General features: G+C 36.8%; 1 protein-coding gene across 4 annotated transcripts in view; it reads left to right on the top strand.

Annotated features, from left to right (window-relative positions):
- Pcdh9 (protocadherin 9) overlaps positions 1-22312 on the top strand; it is an 828173-nt gene that overhangs the window by 515098 nt on the left and 290763 nt on the right. For 2 of the 4 annotated variants that reach the window (XM_076930670.1, XM_034497600.2), the window contains one exon: positions 3708-3909. In XM_076930670.1, coding sequence (XP_076786785.1) covers positions 3708-3909 — 202 coding nt within the window. The remainder of the gene's footprint in view (positions 1-3707; positions 3910-22312) is intronic. The other 2 variants (XM_076930671.1, XM_034497601.2) reach the window with 1 other exon arrangement.

Consider the following 22312-nt stretch of genomic DNA (forward strand, 5'->3'; position numbering starts at 1 on the left):
CTATTAATATGGCTGCAAGTGACCGTAATCATACACATCCTTAGTTTTATTTCTTTAAGTAAATAAAATTAGTCATCAAAAATTATTTTTAATTTGCTGAATCATCTGCTTTCATCTTTGATTACTGGAGTTGTTACATATTTCCATCAACTACAAACTGAGCATTTTGCTTTTAAAAAATTAACAGTGTGAATGTTAAAGAAGGAGTGGAAACATTAACAGCAGTTCACTGTCCCATTGATGCCTTTACCAGTGGCCAGGATAATGGGAAAAGGGAGTGGACCATGAGAAAGTGTTCTGGTGGTGGACTACAGCATCTCCCTTGCTGGTTTGTCCCGTTTACATGGCCCGAATCAAGCCTAGTTCACTTACATGAACTCAGTAAATTTGTATTATAAGTTCATAAAACATCAAGTGTCTATGATCCACACCTGATTACCCAGTTCTGGTACCGATGATTCTTCAATGTTCTTATTATCTCTTCCTTAGTTTTAAAGAAGTTTCAAATGACATGCAAAAAGAAGTTTTTAGGACTTGCAATAAAACCAGGCTTCTCTAATCCTCCTTGTTACATTTCTATTTCATATTTAGTATTGTTCTCATCAATTCACAAGAGGTTTAAAATTATGTCTGGCAAAATATGAATTATTTTGACAGAAACTCAGAAAAATGCCCTCCTTCCTATGTGTACATCATTGCTTATATTCATAAGTTTTGATTAAAGAACAATCTATTTCTGAAAAAAATTACAGTAAATATCTCCTATTGGTTTTTCCCAAGTATGTACAGTCAAAAGGATTTAGAATAGGATCCCATGTAATAAGAACATAGCTGGTAGTTCAATGCACCTTAAGTACCAGTAGAGAACAGATTAGAAGAATAATGTGAAAATTTAATAATGTGATAGTTTTTAGAAAACTTGGAAGTCCTCTGACCCAGCTGAAGCCCTTCCTCCCTTGTCAGTTTTCCTCCCTTCCCACTGACTAGAGTTACATGCTAGCTCTATCATTTCAATAAGCTAGCTGCCCTCAGAACCAGTCTCCTAGTCATTCATACCTGCCATACTCATCATCACATCAATGGATATATTCTATTTTTTTACTCACCAGATTGCTATCACTTACAGATTCTTAGTACATGTAAATCTCCATCCTGTCCCTCCACAGACTGAAAAATACTGCATATTTCTGACAATAAGTATTAAACATCTTTGTGTCAGGTTAAGAGAGAAATATTAATTATAATATTATTTTAAATTATAGTATTTTGTTGAGATTTAAAAAACTAAATTTTTATTTTTTCTATTTCCACTTATTGTGTTTAAATATCATAGTTGCAGTATAATGTCAAAATTTTGAAAATTAAAATATATCAATTGTAATATATTAAAGATGGAGTCTACCAAGTTCATAATAATAGTTTTAGAGGATAATATTTCCTTTGTAAATCTATGTAATTATACTTTCAATATACATACTAGATGCTCAATAAATAAATACACAAATATCTGTGTTGTAAGAACAGCTAAGTGATAACTGCTGTTACATATTTTGAGAAATATTTCATAGAGTAAAATAGTACAATGAAAGCAATATTATACTTTTCTTTCATATATCTTAAATGTAATTTTATTTTCTATTAAATATAGAGCCCTTAATGGTGTATGCAGCATCTAGAAGTTATCAGAAGACAGTGTGTTTGTCCTTAGGTTTCTCCTGGGCAGTCACCTTAGAAATCATTGCTGACCATCATGTATAATGGCCATTGAGCTCAATGCCCTTGATATTCACTTCATCAATAAAAGATCATAGCAGATGCAGAACATATTGAGGTATGAGCTTGGGAGCACTCTTGCCTTGACAGTTAAATGTCAAGGGAGAACAAGCACAACATAAACACTGTAGCGTTATAACCTTTGTTTCAGAAGGGCTGCTGCATGTCTAACGTTTCTCTCTGTGTCCAGCTTGCTTTCCATCACAGTGCTCACCTAGGCATAGGGGAGAATCTTTGGAAGAGGGATGAGTGATGCTAATCCAAGAGTTGCGTGTAAAGGGGAAATGTGCTACATGAGACACAATTAGTACCATTTATGATTATAGTTTATGGGATGTTGGTGTCAGTTCATTAAAAATGTACTGAACTATCAACTCATTTCACATAGGCCATTGAACAGCAATAAAGTGGTACCAGCTCTTCTCCGGGATGACTTTTAGCTGGATTTGAACCAGTGACTCATAGAAAATCGGCTGTGTTCTATTGTCAGTCTATAAAAGAATTTAATAGAGTTACAATGCACCTGCCTATGGAATTTGCTTCTAGCAGCATGCTTGGTTCTTTGAATATACTCTGTAAGTTATCGCTTAAAAAACACAAATATTAAAAGCTAGGAGATGGTTTTATTATACACTATATACTCGAATTTTATCTGTTTCTATATATTAGTAATGCCATTTTATCTCTATAAAAGTAATCATGTGTAGCATAATACTGGAAGGTCTTTTGTCTGTGAAAGAATGGAAATTACTTTTAGTACTATAGTATTCATTTACCAACATATGTAATTCCCTACAGCTTACATTTTCACCCCTACATAGCTGCACATATTTTTATATCTCATGTATTACATCAGCCAAAAGCACATTGACCATTAAAACTGAACTGTGGTCCATGCTAGAATGGAATGCAGACTTTTGTTGTACTAAAACACTGGCTTTCATTGAAGTGACTATAAGTACATCTTAGTTCATTTCGTGGATTCATATATGTAACACATGCCAAAGCACTATGCTAAATACATTTCTACTGAAATGTCTTTTTAAAATAGGCTAGGAATGAAGCCCGAGCCAGTGAGCAAAAATAGCTCATTAATCTCTCCCTGTCTCTGTTTTCAAGTTTTGAATAAAATTATTTTCTTCAATATACGTCAATATCAACTTAACATACCTTTGCTATTTGTAATAATAATTTTAATTAATTTTTCCACGACTGGCTTTAATAAAATACAGACCACTTTTCATTTGATGTTACATTATTATTTGTATCATTATATTTCTTACTTTAAAGGGCCAACTGAAAAATCAGCCTATACAATAGCAACAGTCCTCCATTGAATGTCTCTAGAAAGCAAGGTGCCTGAAAAATATTCTTGAAATGTTGAATTAAGGAGCTGGAGAGATAGCTTAGTGGTTAAGAGCACTGACTGCTCTTCCAAAAGTCCTGAGTTCAACTCCCAGCAACTACCTGGTCCACCCTCACAACCATCTGTAATGGAATCTGATGCCCTCTTCTATTGTGTCTGAAGATAGGTACAGTGTACTCATATAAATAAATCTATGAAAATGTTGAATTAAAGAATTATCTACTCAGTACTTTGAAGCAAATGAGTGCACACATTTGGGGATTCTCTATAATTTTTTTCATGAGTCCAAGTGTGCACCTTTATTTTTTTTTACATTTTCTCCAAGGTTTCACATTAATTTTATGCCCTTCAATTATTAAAGTCAGACATTTGTTTTGGTAACTTGTCAGTCGGCCATTACCTAGTAAATGCGAGATGAACGCTGGCCCTTTGTTTCTAACCTTGCATCTTTCGGTTTTATACTATGTCATTTATGTGCTGTAATTTTTGAATGTGTGTTCTACTGAGCATGAGCATGGTGCCAGGGAGAAACTGGTGTTAATTGCGTGTCCTGTGGTCTTCTTTGTAGTCTCAGCGCCGTGTTACCTTTCACCTCCCGGATGGCTCCCAGGAAAGCTGCAGTGACAGTGGTCTGGGAGACCACGAGCCGGTGGGTAGTGGAACCCTGATCTCACACCCTCTTCCTCTGGTTCAGCCACAGGACGAATTCTACGACCAGGCCTCTCCGGACAAGAGGACCGAAGCAGATGGCAACTCGGACCCCAATTCTGGTGAGTCTTCTTCCTATCTTCTTAACATACTGCTGTTCTTGAACTGTGTGCTGAAACTTGTTTAAATGCTCGCCCTGGTCTGCTAGCAAGGGACAATGGGCTGTACCTGCGGTTTTCACTGCTATTCGTCTTGATGTAAATGTAGTGTAATGTATTTGATAGCTTGATCTTTGAAATGGTGTAATATTCTTTTTAGTTTATGAGCCATTGAAATGATTTTTAAATGTTCAGATATAATTGAAAGAAAAGTTTTAAGTATACTCTGTTGTCAAAGGGATTACAAAATAAGCAGTTAAAATTGATAAAATACAATTTATTAGAATATTGTTAATGATATGTGATAGAAATATAAATATGTATTTGTGTGTGTGTGTGTGTGCCTGTGTGTGTACATATATTTGTCTGTGTCCTTTGGTGTGCTATCTTCTAAAGAACTATTTGTAGAATAAAGACGACTGAATGTGATTTAAATCCATCTGAAAAAATAAGATAATTCACTCATAAGTTTTTATTCATGTTTCGTGTTTTGAATAATTTAGTTTTGTATTAGTAGGTTGAAAGAAATGTATCTCCCTTAAACCCCACATCACCCAAAGGGCAATGTCTGACCTTGGTAATCATCAATCTCAAATATTCCCTTTAGAGCAGTGCAAAATTTTCATCCTGTAGGTCTCAATCGCTTCACCAAACCTGGATCTCCAAAAATATATACATTACAATTATAACCATAGCAATGTTACAGTTGCTTAAGGAGCAATCAGATGTTTTTTTTATTTTTTTTTTTTTTATTTTTGGTGGTCACTAAAACACAAGGAACTGTACTAAAGGGTCACAGCATTGGGAAGGCTGAGAACCACTGCTCTAAAGGAACTTCTTCTGCCTGTAAAGGAAGTCTTAAGCTAAGACTACACTGTTATTGAGACAAACACACATATATACAAACAAAACACGCCTAGTGACAAGGTAACTTTAAAAAAAGGAATTAAAATTATAATGCTCCTTCCAGAATAATGAAAATGATTTCTATTTTTTTTCTTAAAGTATCTTTTTTTTTTTTTTTTTTTTTTTAAATGATAGTAGAATGTCCTCGGTGGTTCCTGGACAGGAATATTAGAGACGTCTTTGTATGTTTTCCCAAATCTTAGGCTAAGTGGAGGGAAATACTGTGTGAACACAGCAAGAGGGTGTCCTAACCACAAAGAGAACATCAAACAACAAAGTGTACGGGCACTCAAAACAGACAAGCTCTCCCGCTCTGGAACCTGCTCCACATCGGTTAGCTAGAGAACGAAGTGAAGTTAAGCCGACTTTTCCATGAATCTCAAGCTATTTAGCACCTTCTGCTTCAGACATTACTGTGCCTCTGGCATTTCTGTGAAGTAGGAATATCTAGAGGAGGTCACACGCTCAGACAGGCTTTCCTAACAAGTTCCCTTCTGGTAATTCAGCTTTCACGTTCACTTACTTCTACAGTTTTGAATCTGTCTCGGCAGAGAGGTCTGTGTAAGTACTTCCTTCTCTCGCACTGTCCCACCTGAACCATACCACTGCCTATGCAGAGTTCTGATCAGGCTCTTTTTCACTAACAACTGCTAAATGTGTGCAGTTATATCAGATCTCACTGAGGACACTTCCCTTTATTCCAGGAAATCGTTTAGTAGAATCTAAGATAATCCTATGTCAGCATTTTCAAGGTCTGTGTCTGGTGTGTAAGAGCAAAACATTAAGCATATTTTTTATATCAAATATCGAGAGGTATTAAACTCAAAACCATATTTATCAAATGGAATTTGAGAGAGCTGGATAATTATTTATTATCTGTGGATTTTTCTGCCATATGCGCTTTACTAATTAATGGTTTTAGGTTATTCCATTGAGCAGGATTTCCCCAGGAATTGTATGGAGGTGATGCAGATAGGTAGAATTTATAATAGTACCTTGTAAGCAGTTTTTGTAGTTTAAAATTTTCTCTTCTCTAACCAGCACTAACCTAAGAAATTTCACAGTAATTCTTGACCACCTTGTCTTCAAGGGTTTGGATGCTCTTGCCTTTAAGTCTGAGTCAAAATAACCACAGGAATACAAATATTAAGTATCCTGGCACACCACTGGAGCAGATCTCCATAGCTTAGCAAGTGTATTTTACATAAGTATCTGCGAAGTACGAGAAATACATTAAATTCCAGGTAAAGGATGCAGACATGCCTAAAAGTTTCATCAATTTCCTTTTAGCTAGAATAATGAAATCCTGTAGAATCACACACAGGATGACAGAGGGCAGTGAGTTTAATGACTAGGTTTTCGAAAATGATGAACATCTGGGTAATTTTCTACTTAACTAATTGAATTAGAAATTTAAAAATATTCATCTAGAAGGGAAAGGCAGCTTTTAGGAAATATTAACTAGATGAACAAGATGATAGTTATTTTCTATTTTCTTTGTCATAGAATTATGTGTCTGTGGTCAGCCAGGGTGAACTGAGGAGTACCATAGTACAGGTAAATTTAGCTAAAATACATAATACATTTCATCACTACTATACAAAAATATTATGCACAAATTAACATGATAACTATCTTTCCCTTCTATAAGCAATGGCATATTACTATAGATAGATTGGACCAAAGTAAAAAGGTTTAGATTTTCAATCCTCACTTAATATACATTTCAGAGAAATTATGATGTATTTTGTACAAAACGAATTCTTTATAGGAAACTTAGTGCTATAAATAATCATTGGTAACATTTATTTTTATTTTATTTACACTTGTTTTTTTGTCTCTGATCTTGAATACTTAATAATGCTAGAAGAAATCACTGTGTAAGTTCAGAGAAGAAAAATGGCATATAAGAAATTTGTGTGCTACTAATAGTTGATGAATTGATTTAGGAAAAAGGGGACTAGTTGCCTTTTTAGACTGGAGGTTTTTTGGTCACTATTTCGATACATTCTCCCAAGTCTGCCCATAATGAAACCAATATCTGAAGTTTCCAATATGAAGAGAGAGAAAGAGAGAAAGAGAACATTTTTATCAAGCTTTTAAAGTAAGAGTTAGCTAAATTGCCCTTGGCTAGATCTTTGTCCAATATGCCATGCTAGTCACACAATGACTCTTTAGTCCTAGACAAAAGAACTGGGCCAGTTGCCAAGTGGGAGAGGACGAACGAGGTACTAAACCTGAGGGGGAAAAAAAAAAGTGTACATTTCAATCCTATTTAAAGAAGCCCCAGAGGTGTTTGGATCTATTTTTATTATTTTTAAATAAACTAGTGCTATCTCTTTAAAAATGCCCTAGAAATCTGACAACATTCTGTTTGAGATGGGGATTTTACCCAGGAGGATGGTGGTCAGTAAACTGAGCTGAGATGGGCTTCTTGGTAGAATTAGTCCTAATTCATCACTGCTATGTGATTAGACAATGTAGGTCATCAGTGAGATGTCTGGAGTCATTGGTTCACTTGACTCCCACTTAAACTAAAATTACAAGCTCCTTGTTTGTGCCTAGAGCATGATTCACTAGAATACTCTGGAAATATTATAATCTTAAACTTTGGGAAACATTGGAAAATTACAATCTTAAACCGTATGCTCGTAAATTGCACTGGAATAATTCTGTGCTATATTCTCTTTACATTGTCTAGCCAGAGTTGTAATTAACTTTGAGGAATTAGTGAAGTGTGATGGAGAGATGTTGACATACTAGTGAACGGCTGTCATCTTTCTTTATGTTTTAGTGGTGTTCATTGTTCTCTATGGACTCTACTTTCTGGACTTTTATATTTTCTTGAAAAGCTATAATTTTCTTACAGGTGAAGTAAGATAGACTCCAGCATATCATGAATTACAAATACTTGTTATGCCTCAAAATATCCCTATTTTCAAATGTGTTGGCTTTTATTTTATTTTATTTTTTTATTACCTTTATTTTTTTTTTTACAGTCCAGTCCTTGCACCCTTCCAGGTCTACCCTCTCACTATTCCTCATCCCATTCTTCCCAACCTTGTCTTCAAGAGAATGCCCATCCCAACCTGACTCTCCACTCCCCCACACCCTAACCCTGAACCCCCAACCCCCTGCCAAGCTTCCTTACTCCCTGAGGCTTCAAGTCACTGGAGGTTTAGGTGCCTCTTACCTCACTGAAGCCAGACCAGGCAGTCCTCTGCTGTATACATGTAGTGGGGCTTGGACCAGTGAGTGTATGCTACCTGACTGGTGGCTCAGTGTCTGAGAGATCTTGGGGTTCAGGTTAGTTGAGACTGCTGGTCTTCCTATGGGGTTACCCTCCTTCTCAATTTCTTCCAGCCTTTCCCTGACTTCAATCCATTGATTGGGTGGTAAGTATCTGTGTCTATCTCAGTCAGCATCTTTTTTAGCTTTTATTTATTATTTATTTATTTATTTATTTAAAAAATACTTAAAAGTAGGATATTTACATGCCACTAAAGGCATTATGTATTTGAACAAATTATTCTGGAGAGCCATGTTGACTAGAGTATTTGGGGATTTTAATTTATGTTCTTACTACTCCTAAACACAAATTCACAATGTACACATACCTAAATGGTTGCAAGAGTATCCACTATTCTTTACCTTTCGATGGGTAGTTTTTATTTAACACTGTGTATTTAATAATTTATCAAATTTTGATTTTATTTTTTAAAAAGTAAATGTGAACACTGAAGATACCTACATGTGCTGTAATCTAAAACCTACCTCAAAAGCTACCGTGGTACATGCTTTGTTTCTCAGTATGACAAGGAGGCTGTATACAATTAGAAAAGGCGTGTAGTAGGAAACAATGAGAACATGGAATACACACCCTGCTGGAGACCATTGGGAACTTGCTTCTGGCTTATTTGTATCTTGATTTCTCAGGGTCTCACGGTAAGCAACCTTCATCTAGCACATGTTCTTCAATGTGATGCACCCCTTGATCAAATATACCCATCTTAGCTACTGTTCTACTTCTGTGACTCAACTTTGCCAAGGCAACTTTATCCCATGATACATACAAGGAATCAGATTTGAAGGAAACTTCCTGTTTCTTTGAGATTTGCCTAGTTGAAATCATGTAGAATCTTTTACTCTCTGTTACTCATTGCCAATTGCCCCCTTGAGTCCATCCAATACTGATTGCCTACTCATGGATATAGAGCCATCTCACAGGTATGAGTGATCTCTCAGAATGTCTAATCCCTGAAGATAACCCATTCTCCACCTCTTAGCCATTATCAATTGCTAACAGTCACTCACCTTCTGGTGGGACTTGTGGACCCACCTTGTACCCACCCATGTTGGTGCTTTGACTGATTTGTTTTTATCAGATCTCATGCATGTGTTTAGAGATGCTGAGATTTTGTGTGCAACAGCTCTGTCATGTCCTACAATTGTTTCATTGTAAATATGTACTATCTTGAGATTTTTAGAATATTTTCTTTTTATTGGTTATTTTATTTATTTACATATCAAATATTATCCCCTTTCCCAATATTCTCTCCATAAACTTTCTATTCCCTCCTACCCCCTGCCTCTATGAGGGTGCTCCTCCACCCGCCCACCCACTCCTGCCTCAACGCTCTAGCATTACCCAACCCTGGGTCATTGAGCCTCTAGAGGAATAAGGGGCTCTCCTCCCATTGATGCCAGACAAGGCAATCCTCTGCTAAATATCCAGGTGGAGCCATGGATCCCCTCATGTGTACTCTTTGGTTGGTAGTTTAGTCCCTGGGTGCTTTGCGGGAGGGTCTGGTTGGCTGATATTGTTGTTCTTCCTACGGGGTTGAAAACCACTTCAGCTCCTTCAGTCCTTGCCCTAACTTCTCCATTGGGGACCGTGTGCTCAGTCCAATGATCAGCTTTATGCATATGCATCTGTATTGGTCAAGCTCTGGCAGAGCCTCTCAGGGGACAGCTATACCAAGATCCTGTCAGCAAACTCTCCTTGGCATCAGCAATAGTGTCTGAGTTTGGTGTCTACAGATGGGATGGATCCCTAGGTGGGGCAGTCTCTGGATGGCCTTTCCTTCAGACTCTGCTCCATTCTTTTTCTCTGCATTTTCTTTTGGCAGGAGGAATTCTGGATTATTATTTTTTTGAGGTGGGTGGGTTTTCTTTCACCATTTCCCAATGATCCCTTAACACTTGGGAGAATAGATGAAAAATAAATGTTTCATTTTGAGTTAGGGTTCCTCAGTCTTTTATTCTTTGCACATTAACCTGAATTTGCATGTGTCTGTATTAGTCATCATCTGCTGCAAACTATTCTCCCATGAGAGTCTCATGAGAGATAAACATAAAGAAAGTGAACATCTCATAGATGTGCACTCATCTCTGAGCATAAAGTTAATAACTTAGGATTGTTCATTACTGTGATTATTTGGATGAAAAAATGGCATCAACTTGTTCCTTGGGGCCTATCAGATTTTGGTTATAGATTTTTGGTTTTATTAACAATACCAAGCATGACTTTCATCTTGTTCAGAATATTTTAGTTTACTTTTTAAAGCCTTTACATTTTTTATTCCTTTCTCGTTCTTCTTCTACCCCCAAATATCCATGTATGAAGATAAAAGTGATAATACTATAGACACTTATTATTTTAAAAAAATTTGTAAAGACTGCTTTTAAAGAACATTCATATTTTGGTTGACTGTTAGGAAACCTCTCTTCCAGGAAGAGCAAGACACACATACTTGATTTTAATATCAGTTCATAAAAGTAGTTATGATCCTGGAAACATCTTAAAATGATCAATGTTTTGGTTTCTCAATAATGTAAAAATATTAATGAAATGAGTTTAGAATATGTTGGACTTTTTGGTTGACTTAGTGTGTGTGTGTGTGTGTGTTTGTGTGTGTTCACTTGTGAGCCCTTATGTGTATGAGCATGCATATCTCTTACAGCATATGTAGATATCAGAAGATAACCTGGAGTGTTCCTCTTTCTTTTATCTTGTTTAAGGGGATATTTGGGGTTAGTTTGATGTTGCCTATGCCTAGCTCCTGAGCTTCATAAGAATACTCGGATTACCTATGTGTGCTGTATTACCTTCTTTCATGGTTCTTCAAATTCAAAGTTGTAAACTCATATTTGTCTAGCAAGTGCATTACCCATTTTAACTAAATTTTGGTATTCATTGTATATTTGTTAAACTGATACATTAATTATAGTTTAATTTAAATAAGATCTATTTATAGTAATATGTTATTAAAGGACATGACAAAATATATGTTGTTCAGAATTTTAATAATCTTCCAAAGCTTTGCTACCATTATTAAGTACAACTTTGATAGTGGACCTAAATTCATCAATGAAACATGTATATTTTGAAGTCTGAGTCAGCTTATTTTATTATTGTTGTTCTATGTTAGTTTTGTCATATTTTATTTTCTAAAACACAAAGTTTAAACATAGAAGTAGTATAGTAATACGTTTCAAAGTCTGAAAATTGTGAGATTACATTATTCTTTTTTCATTTATAATTTTAATTTAAAATATAATTTTCTTTACTATAGATATTGTTGTATGTATGATGTGTATAATTTATACATTTCAGTATGATTTAATTGATGGAGACACATTGAGTACATATCTTCCATAATTATGTCCACATATGTAGTACTAAAAAAGAAATTGATGATTGCATATTTAAAATATTTTAAGTAGGATAAGATCTATCAAAAGTTTCTTCTCAATTCAGAGATAAAATCATTAATTACTGCTTTATTGGTAGACTGCTGAAGCAAGTTTAACAAATAGGCAAGCTAGTGACCAAAAGATTTGATATTTTCACATTCGTAGCACAGACAGCTTCTCATGCACACTTAGCCAACTACCCCACAAATAAGATACATGTGTGGCGGTTTAGGATACTGAGTAATTTTGTTTCTAGCATTAGGTGAACATCTCCTCCCATTTCCACATAACAGTAAATCAGATTTTCTTAAGATCTGAATCTATAAAATGATCACAAGTCATTAATTCCCCAAATGGGTTACATATGGAAATATAAGTATAAAGAAAATAATTTTGATACTATAAAAATAATCAAAAGCTATTATACAATCATATCAAGACTTGACTGTTACTGCTAACTTAGAATTAAGTCTTATTGTCTCATTGTTTTATCTTTAAATGTTCTTTTTTAATCTCGCTTAATTATGTACAAAGTAGCAAATTATAATTAGTTTGTGAAATCTTTGCCTACCATATATCTCTGAATTGACCTGGAAGAATTTATGAGTTGCTGTTTACTCAGTCACTATTTATTCTTGGGGCTAAGTGTGTTAATAAAGTCTTAGACTACACTGTATCAACCTCTCTTCAGTTACTGGGCTAGAACCAGGTTCTAAGTTCAGCAAAATTTAAAAGCTGGCAATTATAAGGTAGTCACGAACTAAGAAATAAACATTAAAACCAAGACCTATTCCTTAAGAAGGTTAATGCTCTAGTACAGGGGTTTGTTGTAATCTAAATCCCATCTTCTGTAGACCCAAGAAGTAAGTTTTAGGAACCTATGACATTTTTCTTGTATGACTATAATATAAACACAGTAAAAAAAACATTTTAAAATGAAATATTGGTTATTAGTAAAGTTGAACTAGAATAAATGCTAATGGTAAGTATAAAAATTTCATTTCATTAGAAAATGAGTATTGAGTGGGGAATGAGTAAAGAATCGGTAGATGAAATTGTATTTTATGCACAAAACAAAGTTTAAACAGAAATTCTGTAATTGTGTGTATATGTATGTATATGTGCTTGTATACCTGAGAGTGAGTGCATGTGGATGGGAGTATGCCTATGTGTGCCTTTGTGTATGTATATGTGTTTGTGTGTGCCTGCGTATAGGTGTACATTTATGTATCTGTGTGTGTGCATGTCTGTGTGTGAGAGTGTGTATATGTTTGTTTGTGTACATGTGTATATTATAACAGAACAGATTTCTTGCCATTATAAATACCTTGGATAGCCTGGCAAGCACAGAAAATTTTAGCATATTTGTGGCCTATGCTAACATTGTCTTGAGAATGTAGATTTCAAAGTTCCAAAATAGAACTACAAGTATCAGTCAAAATTCTGTTCCTGCGTGGATGAGCAGTTTTGACCTTGGCTAGCCAACTCCCCCCAATAAACCTCTGCTGATTGCATCCAGGTATGGTTTCTTGTGATTTTTGGGTGGTCGTGATTTCCTGAGACTTGAGGAAGGGTCTCCTGAGTTTGGGGGGTCTTCATTTGGGGGCTCATCCTGGATTTTGTGACCACCCTAATCCAAGAACCCCACTGGGAGGTGAGGGAACACCACGGTTTTCTGTCAGGTTGTTGTGTGACCTTTTGTCTAAATTGCCTGGTTTCTGGTTTTTCATGTGCTGCGTAGTCTAAATCGTCTGATTTCTCGTGTGCCGTTTTGTCTAGGTTTGTCTAAGTTGTTTGGTTTCTAAGTTATTTGTGTCCGTCTGTCTGAATTATTTGGTTTCTGAAAAGTGCACTTTCGGTTTGGACTGGCAGCTGTTTCTGTCTCATGAGGGCAGCAAACCATCTAGGTCACTAGCTGCTGCATCCCCCAGAGACATCTGGGGGTTCATCTAGGTGCCGGAGAGGATATGGAATCTCTTGGCTGGCACTAGGGTTGAGACAGTTTTTGTTAGTCTTTTTGTAAGTTAACAATGGGGCAGAGAGGAAAGGTCAGAAATGGCCACCGCAGCCTAGGGCAGCGGTTGTTGTGCTCTCACTTGCTGTGCTCTCATGACAGTGTGTCTATTTTTGAGTTGTTCATTGTTGGCATGTGAGAAATCTGGTAGACTTGGTCCAGCATAGGCTGGCCAAGTTGTCTGAATCTGTTAAATCTGAATCTGTGAAGACTGACCGAGTTATCTGGTTATTGGAGTCTTACTTGAGAGGCAGAGGCAGGCTGATTTCTGGCTATTTTTCTATGCCCTTATTGTATAACTTTGTGGGGAAAAAAATCTCGTGGGGGGAGGGAGGTCTGGCAGCTGGTCCGGGGTGTGCTTCCCACACCACTGGCCAGTGGAGGGACCCACATTGAAGCAGCTGCTGCGTACAGGCAGTGGCAGCTGTGGTTCAGGGTTCCAGAAGTTGGCAATCTGGTGGCTGCAGGCCCAGGCGACACAAGGAGTTTCCCAAAGCTTTTATTGTTCATGGCATGTTGAGTGGGTATAGATGGTATGCGCTCCCCCCCACCCCCCAAAGCCAGGCTCACCTGGCCTTTTATAGGGAGGAGGAAGAGGGGGAGGGAATAACTTAATTAACTGACCTTTAGATAACTCATTAATATTTAAATCTCTGGAGGTGGAGACTTGTTAATCACGCCCTCTACCTGTGTGTTATGTGACTGAAGGTGGCAGGTTAAATGGAGTTACCTCATCCAAGGCCCAACATAACTTGGTCTCTGCTCCTGTGGCAGGAGCAAGAATTGTCTGTATCACCTGATTTATGTGCCACCCGTGAGAGGGACGAGGTATTTGTGTTGGGTGTGTGTGTGTGTGTGTGTGAGTGTGTGTGTGTTTTCTTGGCAAATTGTCTGTGTTAGCCGTTAATCTGTGTTAAACATCCTGAGTTAAAAAGAGATAACATGATTGCTGGCAGAGAAAGAGTACAAGAGTGCTACTGTAGAGCAGAGAGGCGGGCAGGTCCTTTAGTGAGGGTTTGGACAGCCCACCTACCACATGTAGGGTGCTCTCTAGATAACACCACATGGAGGGCGCCCTCACCCAGCCCTCACTTGGTGGGAGACAGCTCGTGGTTCACCAGCACAGCCCCCTTGAACCACCCAGCCACACAAGTTGGCCACCACCTAATTTGGAGTGTATAACTGTACTGGGGACCTGGGGTCACTGCTGTAACAAATTGGCGGTTTTCCACCTGCTGCCTATGAAGATAAGATAGAGCCCAGGTGATAAAAAATCTGGCAGTGGAGCCAGGACAGCTAGATAAATAGCCCCAACAAGATTATTCACCCGAGAGTTATAATTATATATTTTTTTATTAGAAAAAAAAATAGTGAGTGAATAGCGCTGAGATTTTGAAAAGGGAAAAAGTGAATAAATAGCACTGAGATGAACCAACAAACCTGCCTGCAGACAGGTCAGACAGGTCAGGCAGGTTGCCTACCACAAAAAGTTATAGGCTGTCCTAAGTCTGAGAGCCAAAAGAATAGGCCTCCATTTTGGTACAGATACAAATTTATAGTAAAAAGTAAGTTAGTTATCAAAGCAATAGATAGGCCAGGATCCCTCAGACACCTAGATCTAGTGCCCAATATAGTCACCTAGATAAATCTAGTAGAAGAATACCCTTCCCCCCCCCCCCAAAAAAAAAAGCCTTTCTTCTGAAAGAACCTTGTAGGTTCTGGTTTTAGGAGTGAAGAACAAGAGAGGACACTGGAAAAAGAATGTTCCCTCAGACATGGGGACCCCATCATTGATCAGGCCATGGTCAACAGTGGGTTACAGAAGGTAAGGGACACCAAAGGCTCACACCAGATCCCCTTTGATAGATCTTGTGTCTATCAAACATGAGACCTCACTAATTTTGACCAAGGCACATGAAGTTAAACAGGGAGGCTAGAAAGACTACAAGATAAGTCACTAGAAGGTTTAGTGTAAGTCTAGAGAAAAGGAGTGGAGAAGATAAAAGGTTTAGTGTAAGATAAAAGGTCTAGTGTAAGTTTCTGAGACTACAGAGAGGTGAAGGAAAAGAAAGGTAACAGGAAAAGAATTTACAGAAAGCAGAGAAGAGGGACTCCAATCAAAGGGAGATAAGAAACTCCTTGAAAAAGACCAGTGTGCACATTGCAAATAAAGGAGCCAGCTTGAGACTTACTCCCCAGGATGGGGGTCTGTTGCCGCCCGAGCAAAATGTTGTGGCCCTGGCTACCCTGTGTTTCGTGGCCACTGTATCCCGGCCCAAGCTGCTGCTCCAGTCCGCAGATCGGGGTTTAGCAAGAGAGAGAGTGAGGGCAGTCTTGAGGAATGGAGACCAGACAGAGTGTAATTCAATCCAGTTTATTCTTCAGTCTCTTTTTCTCTCCAAGTCCCAAGTCCTAAGTTCTTAGTCCCTAGTTCCTAGTCCCTAGTGCCTCCAAGTTCCAAGTTACTTCTTCCAAGTTCTCTTCCAAGTGCCTGCTACCTACTGCCTAATTCCTACTCCAAGTTGTACTCCCTGAAGTGTCTCCTAAAAGTGTCTGATTCTCTACCTTCTGTCTCTGCCTTTTATATGTCTCACTTCTAAGCCATGCCTTTTGGTCACACCTTTAATCATGCCCTTAGGTCTTGTCTCTAAATCTGATCTCTATACTTCTAAGTCATACTCTTAAATTACACACCTTTAATCTCACACACCCAAGGTATCTAAACCAAGATTATCGGAGTGTGCTCAGCTGTTGTAGGCTATTGTAATCCAAGTCTCATGTCAGGGTATATGGCTCAAGATGGCTGCAAAGCTGATAGCCGCTTTCTGCTAAAAGTCAGCCCCCAACAGGCGTCCAGACACACTTCCTACTCAATGGGCTGCAACTAGCTGACAAGAACTCATGGGTAGAGGAAAGGCTTCTCCTATTGACTCCAGCCCGGAGCCAAGGTAACCTGCTTTACAGACGGGAGCAGTTTTCTCCATGCTGGTCAGAGACAAGCCAGCGCTACTGTGGTGGACACAAATGTCATCTGGGGCTGACTCCCCACCCCTGGGATCATCGGTGCATAGAGCAACCTTGGAACCTGGGGCCAACAAGCAGGTATGCTTTTGCCACAGCCCATGTCCGCAGGGCTATATACCAAGAGAGGAAACCCTGATGAAGCCAGCAGCTGCAAATATTCGTTGCCCAGGACACCAAAAGGGAGGAGACTTAGTGGCCTGAGGCAATAACCAGACAGATCAAGTGGCTTGATACAGGAGCCCTTCCCGGTTTTGGGCCTAAGAGATGGCCTCAGTTAAAACACAGAGTAAGAGAAAGAACTCAGATTGCTAGCCATCCTGCCAGCTACTATCTAGAGGAAAAGAGAACAACCCCTGCTTTTTAGCTCAAGGTCTTCTGCTATTCTACAAGGCCAAAGAGCATCAGGCCTTGACTCCTGAGACATCCCCAACCTAGAGGCACAGGGGTAATGCTGCCTTAGAGGGTGGGGCTTAGGGTGTGTACAGCCAAGGTTAAACGACAGCTTGTGATTCCAAGATTGAAATCGAAATGTGAATCTAGAGTTATATAGATTTGTTCCTTTTGCAATTTCTCTTTATTATATATGTGATTTCACGTGTATGTAAACAACTATGTGCCACAAAATATGTTAAAAGTCAGAGGACAACTTTGAAAGTGTGTTTAAAAAGAGACCCCTAGCCAATAGAATAGAGCCTGAGCACCCCTGCTAACAGATACTTAGTGCCTAAGATTGATAAATAGTAGGCTTGCAGCTCTGGGCTAACACCATGTGTCTCCACTGCTATCTTTGATGAGAGCAAAGATTATTGTGTACTTGTCCAGCTAGTTCCCTGGGTTTTCTACAACCCTACAGGTACTCTTGAACGTGAGTTTGAGACACACCCTAGATGCTTCCTCAGAGAGCCTATTTTCCTTGACTCTAGCTGTTACATTGAGACTAGGAGTGGCCGCAGGTGTGGAGAACGGTGCTGCTAAGAGGACTAGACTTGCTGTTTCTTAAAGGAGGTCTGTGTGTTGCTCTAAGAGAAGAATGTTAAGGTTAGACCAGAGACAGAAAGATAGAGAGGCACAGCAAAGTTGATTCGAGAGTTGGTTCAATAAGTCCCCTTGGATGAGGACCTTATTATCCTCCCTTACTGGACCACTTGTGAGCCATAGGTCCTTGCATTTTAAATAGATTAGTAACTTTTGTTAGAGGGAGGATAAGTGCTGTTCAGCTTTTTGTGTTATGCCATCAATATAGAACTTTAGGTCAAGAAAATGATAATTATGATGACACTGGAGTTTAAACTTTTCTAAAGATCCACATCAGAAAAAGTGGGGTGAGACTGGGCTTATTAATAATTGAGTTTTTATGATTAAAACCTAACCTAATCAGAAAATGGGGGATGTAGAGTTAAAAATTATAAAGACCATTTTATGAAATATATATAGGCTTTTTCTTTACCCTAAACCTGAGCAAAAGAATGCAAGTTCCAGAAAGCAGAACTGGATGTAAGATTTCAGGATTTCACTGCCCCAGGACACATTCAGGATGGAGGGCATTATTCCTGAATCAGAGGACACTTGCTAGATTAACATTCCTCAAGCCTCAGGGTGGGGCTATGGCAAGTGAGAAATAGTTAACCTGAAATAGTTGGTAATGACAAGGTAGGGCACAGTGACAAGGTAAAACTACATTTTTGAGAAGAATGAGTATGCAGAATGATTTTCACGTGGTTCTAAATCATTTAGGGTGGATTCCTCTGAAATGTTCCACTGTTCTTGGTTACTCCCCCCTTGAGGTTTTCCCAGTGTTACAGCCTGCTGATGTTCAAAATTTGTAAAACAACCAATCATGTGTAACCAAGTGAAAATTCCTTCCTTTTTCCACCCCATGCTATAAAAAAAAAACAAAACAAAAAACAAAACAAAACAAAAAAAAAAACCCTCAGCTTGCTGGCCTTTTGTCAAAATTCTGTTCCTGCGTGGACAAGCAGTTTTGACCTTGGCTAGCCAACTCTCCCCAATAAACCTCTGCTGATTGCATCCAAAAAAAAAAAAAAAAAACCCACAAATATCTGTCTTTTGCAATAAAATTAAAATTGAATTGTGTCTTAATAAATGCAATAAATTTACACTAACATCAATGGTTCAAGTCTGTATCTACAAAAGTGTGTAGAAAGACAAATTGATACAAGATTTTGAATAATAGATCTGACACAATAATATCTACATAGATAGCTCACATAAAAGAAAAGAAAGAAATAAAAGTACTTCCAGACTATATATAGCCTTTTTCACTTAAAAGATATACAATTATTAAATATTCATATGGAATATACATAATTATATATAATATATAATTATTAAAATGCATGCAGAAAATAAGTTATAGAATATGAGAGGAAAACTCCTATTATGGTTTATCTTTTTTTTTCTTTAGGTGTTGAAGTTTGTGATATGACACAAAGGTTTCTAAGAACAAGTAATAAGAATCTGCATTATTAACTAAAAAAATATAAAAGGTGAATTAGTTTTTGCAGAGTAATTTTAACAGTTGGAAGATATAGGAACTAATACTATGATGTAAGTCAGACAATGTGTCTCCAGGATAGAGCAATAATATAAAACTAAAGAATGCCAGAAGTGGGAGAGAAATAGTCTAACCCAGGGAAAAGCACACCAGTTATCCAGTACCAAATGTACAGCCCTGTAAACATATACACAATTAACATTAGAAAGACTGACATTGTATACATGAAATATATATCTATACACACATACTATTTTCATGTAACAATTAATGAAAAAGTAGGTCATAAATTTGAAAGAGGGATTTTTAATACAGCAAAATAATTTTTTGAATATGCATAAATGCAAACGAATAAGTGATTAATATTTTGCATTTGGGATTCTTTTAGGTCAAAGTATCATGAATTAGTCTTGTACAGAGATTTGAAGAGGGAATATGCCTCCTAGTGTAAACTTGGGGTAATTTCAGTTTATGTTGCTGAACTGTGTGAAGTATCATTTCCATAGCTGTTGTGATGGGATGATTTAAAAGGCCGACAAAGGAAGAGCATTCATGAACATTTTCTGTAATATTTTAGGGGACAAAGCTTTCTTCATACATTTTTTTTTTGGTTTAAAATAACTTAAACATGGTTGAAGTGAAAGATAGATATTAACAATTTGTTAACTCGGTAAAATTGAACAGCATATGGTTCTCAGTAGTTAACAGCAAGGTAAACTTTATATATCTTAGCCCTAATATAACTATACATGCCAGTACAAAAGGGAATCCATAAAATATTTATAAAATAAAGCGAATACATTCGAATTCATCTTTATGTGCATGCATTTATAACAAGGATTAATGAATTAGATTATGCAAAGCTTTAGGAAAAACCTTTAAATATTGGAAGAAACTTAGCTACTTTTCTAAAACATTTCAACTATCCTACTCCTATTTTGACATGAATTTCTGCTAGTAGACTTAAAAAGATAAATCCTGATGTCACTGGTAAACACAGATGCCCATATTGTAATAGGATTATGGCATCATTGCCAGATAAAAATCTTAAGGCACAGGAGGATTCAAGAAACATTCCCAAGGACCATGTAAATATGCTGCTGAAAAGGGTAAGAAAAACTTCAGTGGCATCTTAGTCCTTGAACAATTTCAGTAGAATGAGATAAAAGAAAGTATTTCCCAAGAGAAGGAGGACAATTATACTACAAGAGATAAGGGATCGAAAGCTACTTAAAGATTCAAGTTATGAAGCCTATCTGTCTAACACCTACCTTCCTGGTCTGCTTGTTTTGGTCTTGCTGTAGAATGTCTTATTAATTTACATTAATTTGCTTTCCTAATTAGTCTTATGACTTAAATACACACATGGTTGTCAGTTAAATTGAGTTTCAGATTGACAAGGAAATATTTACTTATTGCACTATTGTGAGGGTCTTTATAATTTTTGTATGATACATATATAAGTAAAATAATATTGTTACTATGACATTGTCATTTAAATGGCCATCAGAATTTTAACTAAGAAATTCTCATCATTTACAGAGGATTTTTTTTTGTATGCATAAAGAACAATTATCCTCCTATCCTAGAAGTTCAGTTTATAAGCATATTCAACATGCTAAACAATTAGAGCTAAGATAGAAGGTAACATTATGTTGTTTTTTTATTCTAAACATAATTTGATTGTTTACAATTTTATTTTATAAATCGTCTTTTAGAAATTTTATGAAGTCGATGCATTTATATAGTCTATTTCCATTCAGGATCAAATGTAAAACTGTTAAGGTCTAATGATGATGAAAGAACCATATGTCCACCTAGCAGAAATTTAGAAGAGAAAGATAAGGGGACATGTCATGGTGTGCTGGTCACTGCATTCTATTCCTTTCCAAATGGCTGTAGAAATAGAGGAATTTATTTTTAGCATTTGTATTTCATCTTATTTAGATAAACTGGATTTAAAAATGTGATTAACATAAGTCATTTAAAGATTTACATACATTTAGTACAAAAAAGATTTTGAAATGTAATATGAGAGTGATTTAGGGTTTCTGTAGGGTTAAACAAAGAATTTACACATAGTTAAATATCAGAAGTATGAGTGACAACCTACATTCGATGAACCTATATTTGAAATTTGATCTTTTGAAGATTTCTTCCTACTAATTGGCCTAAACTTCTTAATCTTTTATAATTCAAAACGAATTGTCTTAAAAGTCGGTTTTGCAAAATGAAATATACTATACTGTGTATAAATTTGTCATTTAATATCAGCAAATTAAGTTCATAGTTAAAACAGACTAATAACTTCCTGTTAAGTGTGCATTGGAAGGAACAAACTGAGCCATACGGTTCCTAAAGTGCAGGCATTAGTTTTATTGATTTATTTTTCAATTTATTTATTTATTTATTGTCTTTAACAAACATAGTTGAACTACTGGATAAAAAAAAAAAAAACAAAAAAAAAAAAACAAACCTAAACCAAAACAAAACATTCTCGATTAGGAATACCACAAAAAAACATGAAAAGCTTTTAAATATTTCCATGAATGAAAAGGGAAATTGCTTTAGTCAAGGAAGACAGTGCATTATCTTTTATGCATTATAAGATACAGTCTTTGACTAAGCACAGTATACCAATTGTGAAATCATCCCCGGAACCAAAAATAGATGTGAAGATCTTACAAAGCAACAAGCTGCAGGTTAGGAAAGGTGCTATTTTATCTCAGAAGTGGCGCTTCATTGGAATGCTTTCTCAAAGGCCTCATTTTATGGGAAATGTATTTTTAAATTAAGTCAAAGTGGGTCTTTATTCAAAGAAGGATGTTGAGTTCTGATTTAAGCTGCTTAGGCAATAGCTATGGAATATCCAACAGTAACTCTCCAGTAATCTCTCCTAAGTCATAACTATTGTGTGCTGAAAGATTATGATTTAAAATAAGAAGTTCAGGTATTTTGAGGCAGAAATACCAATACTCCACAGGCAGTAAAATCTTGACATAGCAGTAAGTAGCATAATAAAAAGGGAAGAGAAACTGGTCTATATTCTATCAATTTTATGTCTTACTAGCACAACCAGAAAGCTTTTTGGTACTTTTCTTCATTTATTGTTCAGGAAGCGTGTGAAGTATGAAAGTATTTTACCCAATGAGATCCTAAGAACATGTTCTTCAGAAACAAGCATATTGAAGTTGACAGGGGCCCTGAAACTT

Source organism: Arvicanthis niloticus, chromosome 3, assembly GCF_011762505.2.
Source record: "Arvicanthis niloticus isolate mArvNil1 chromosome 3, mArvNil1.pat.X, whole genome shotgun sequence".
NCBI lineage: Eukaryota > Metazoa > Chordata > Mammalia > Rodentia > Muridae > Arvicanthis > Arvicanthis niloticus.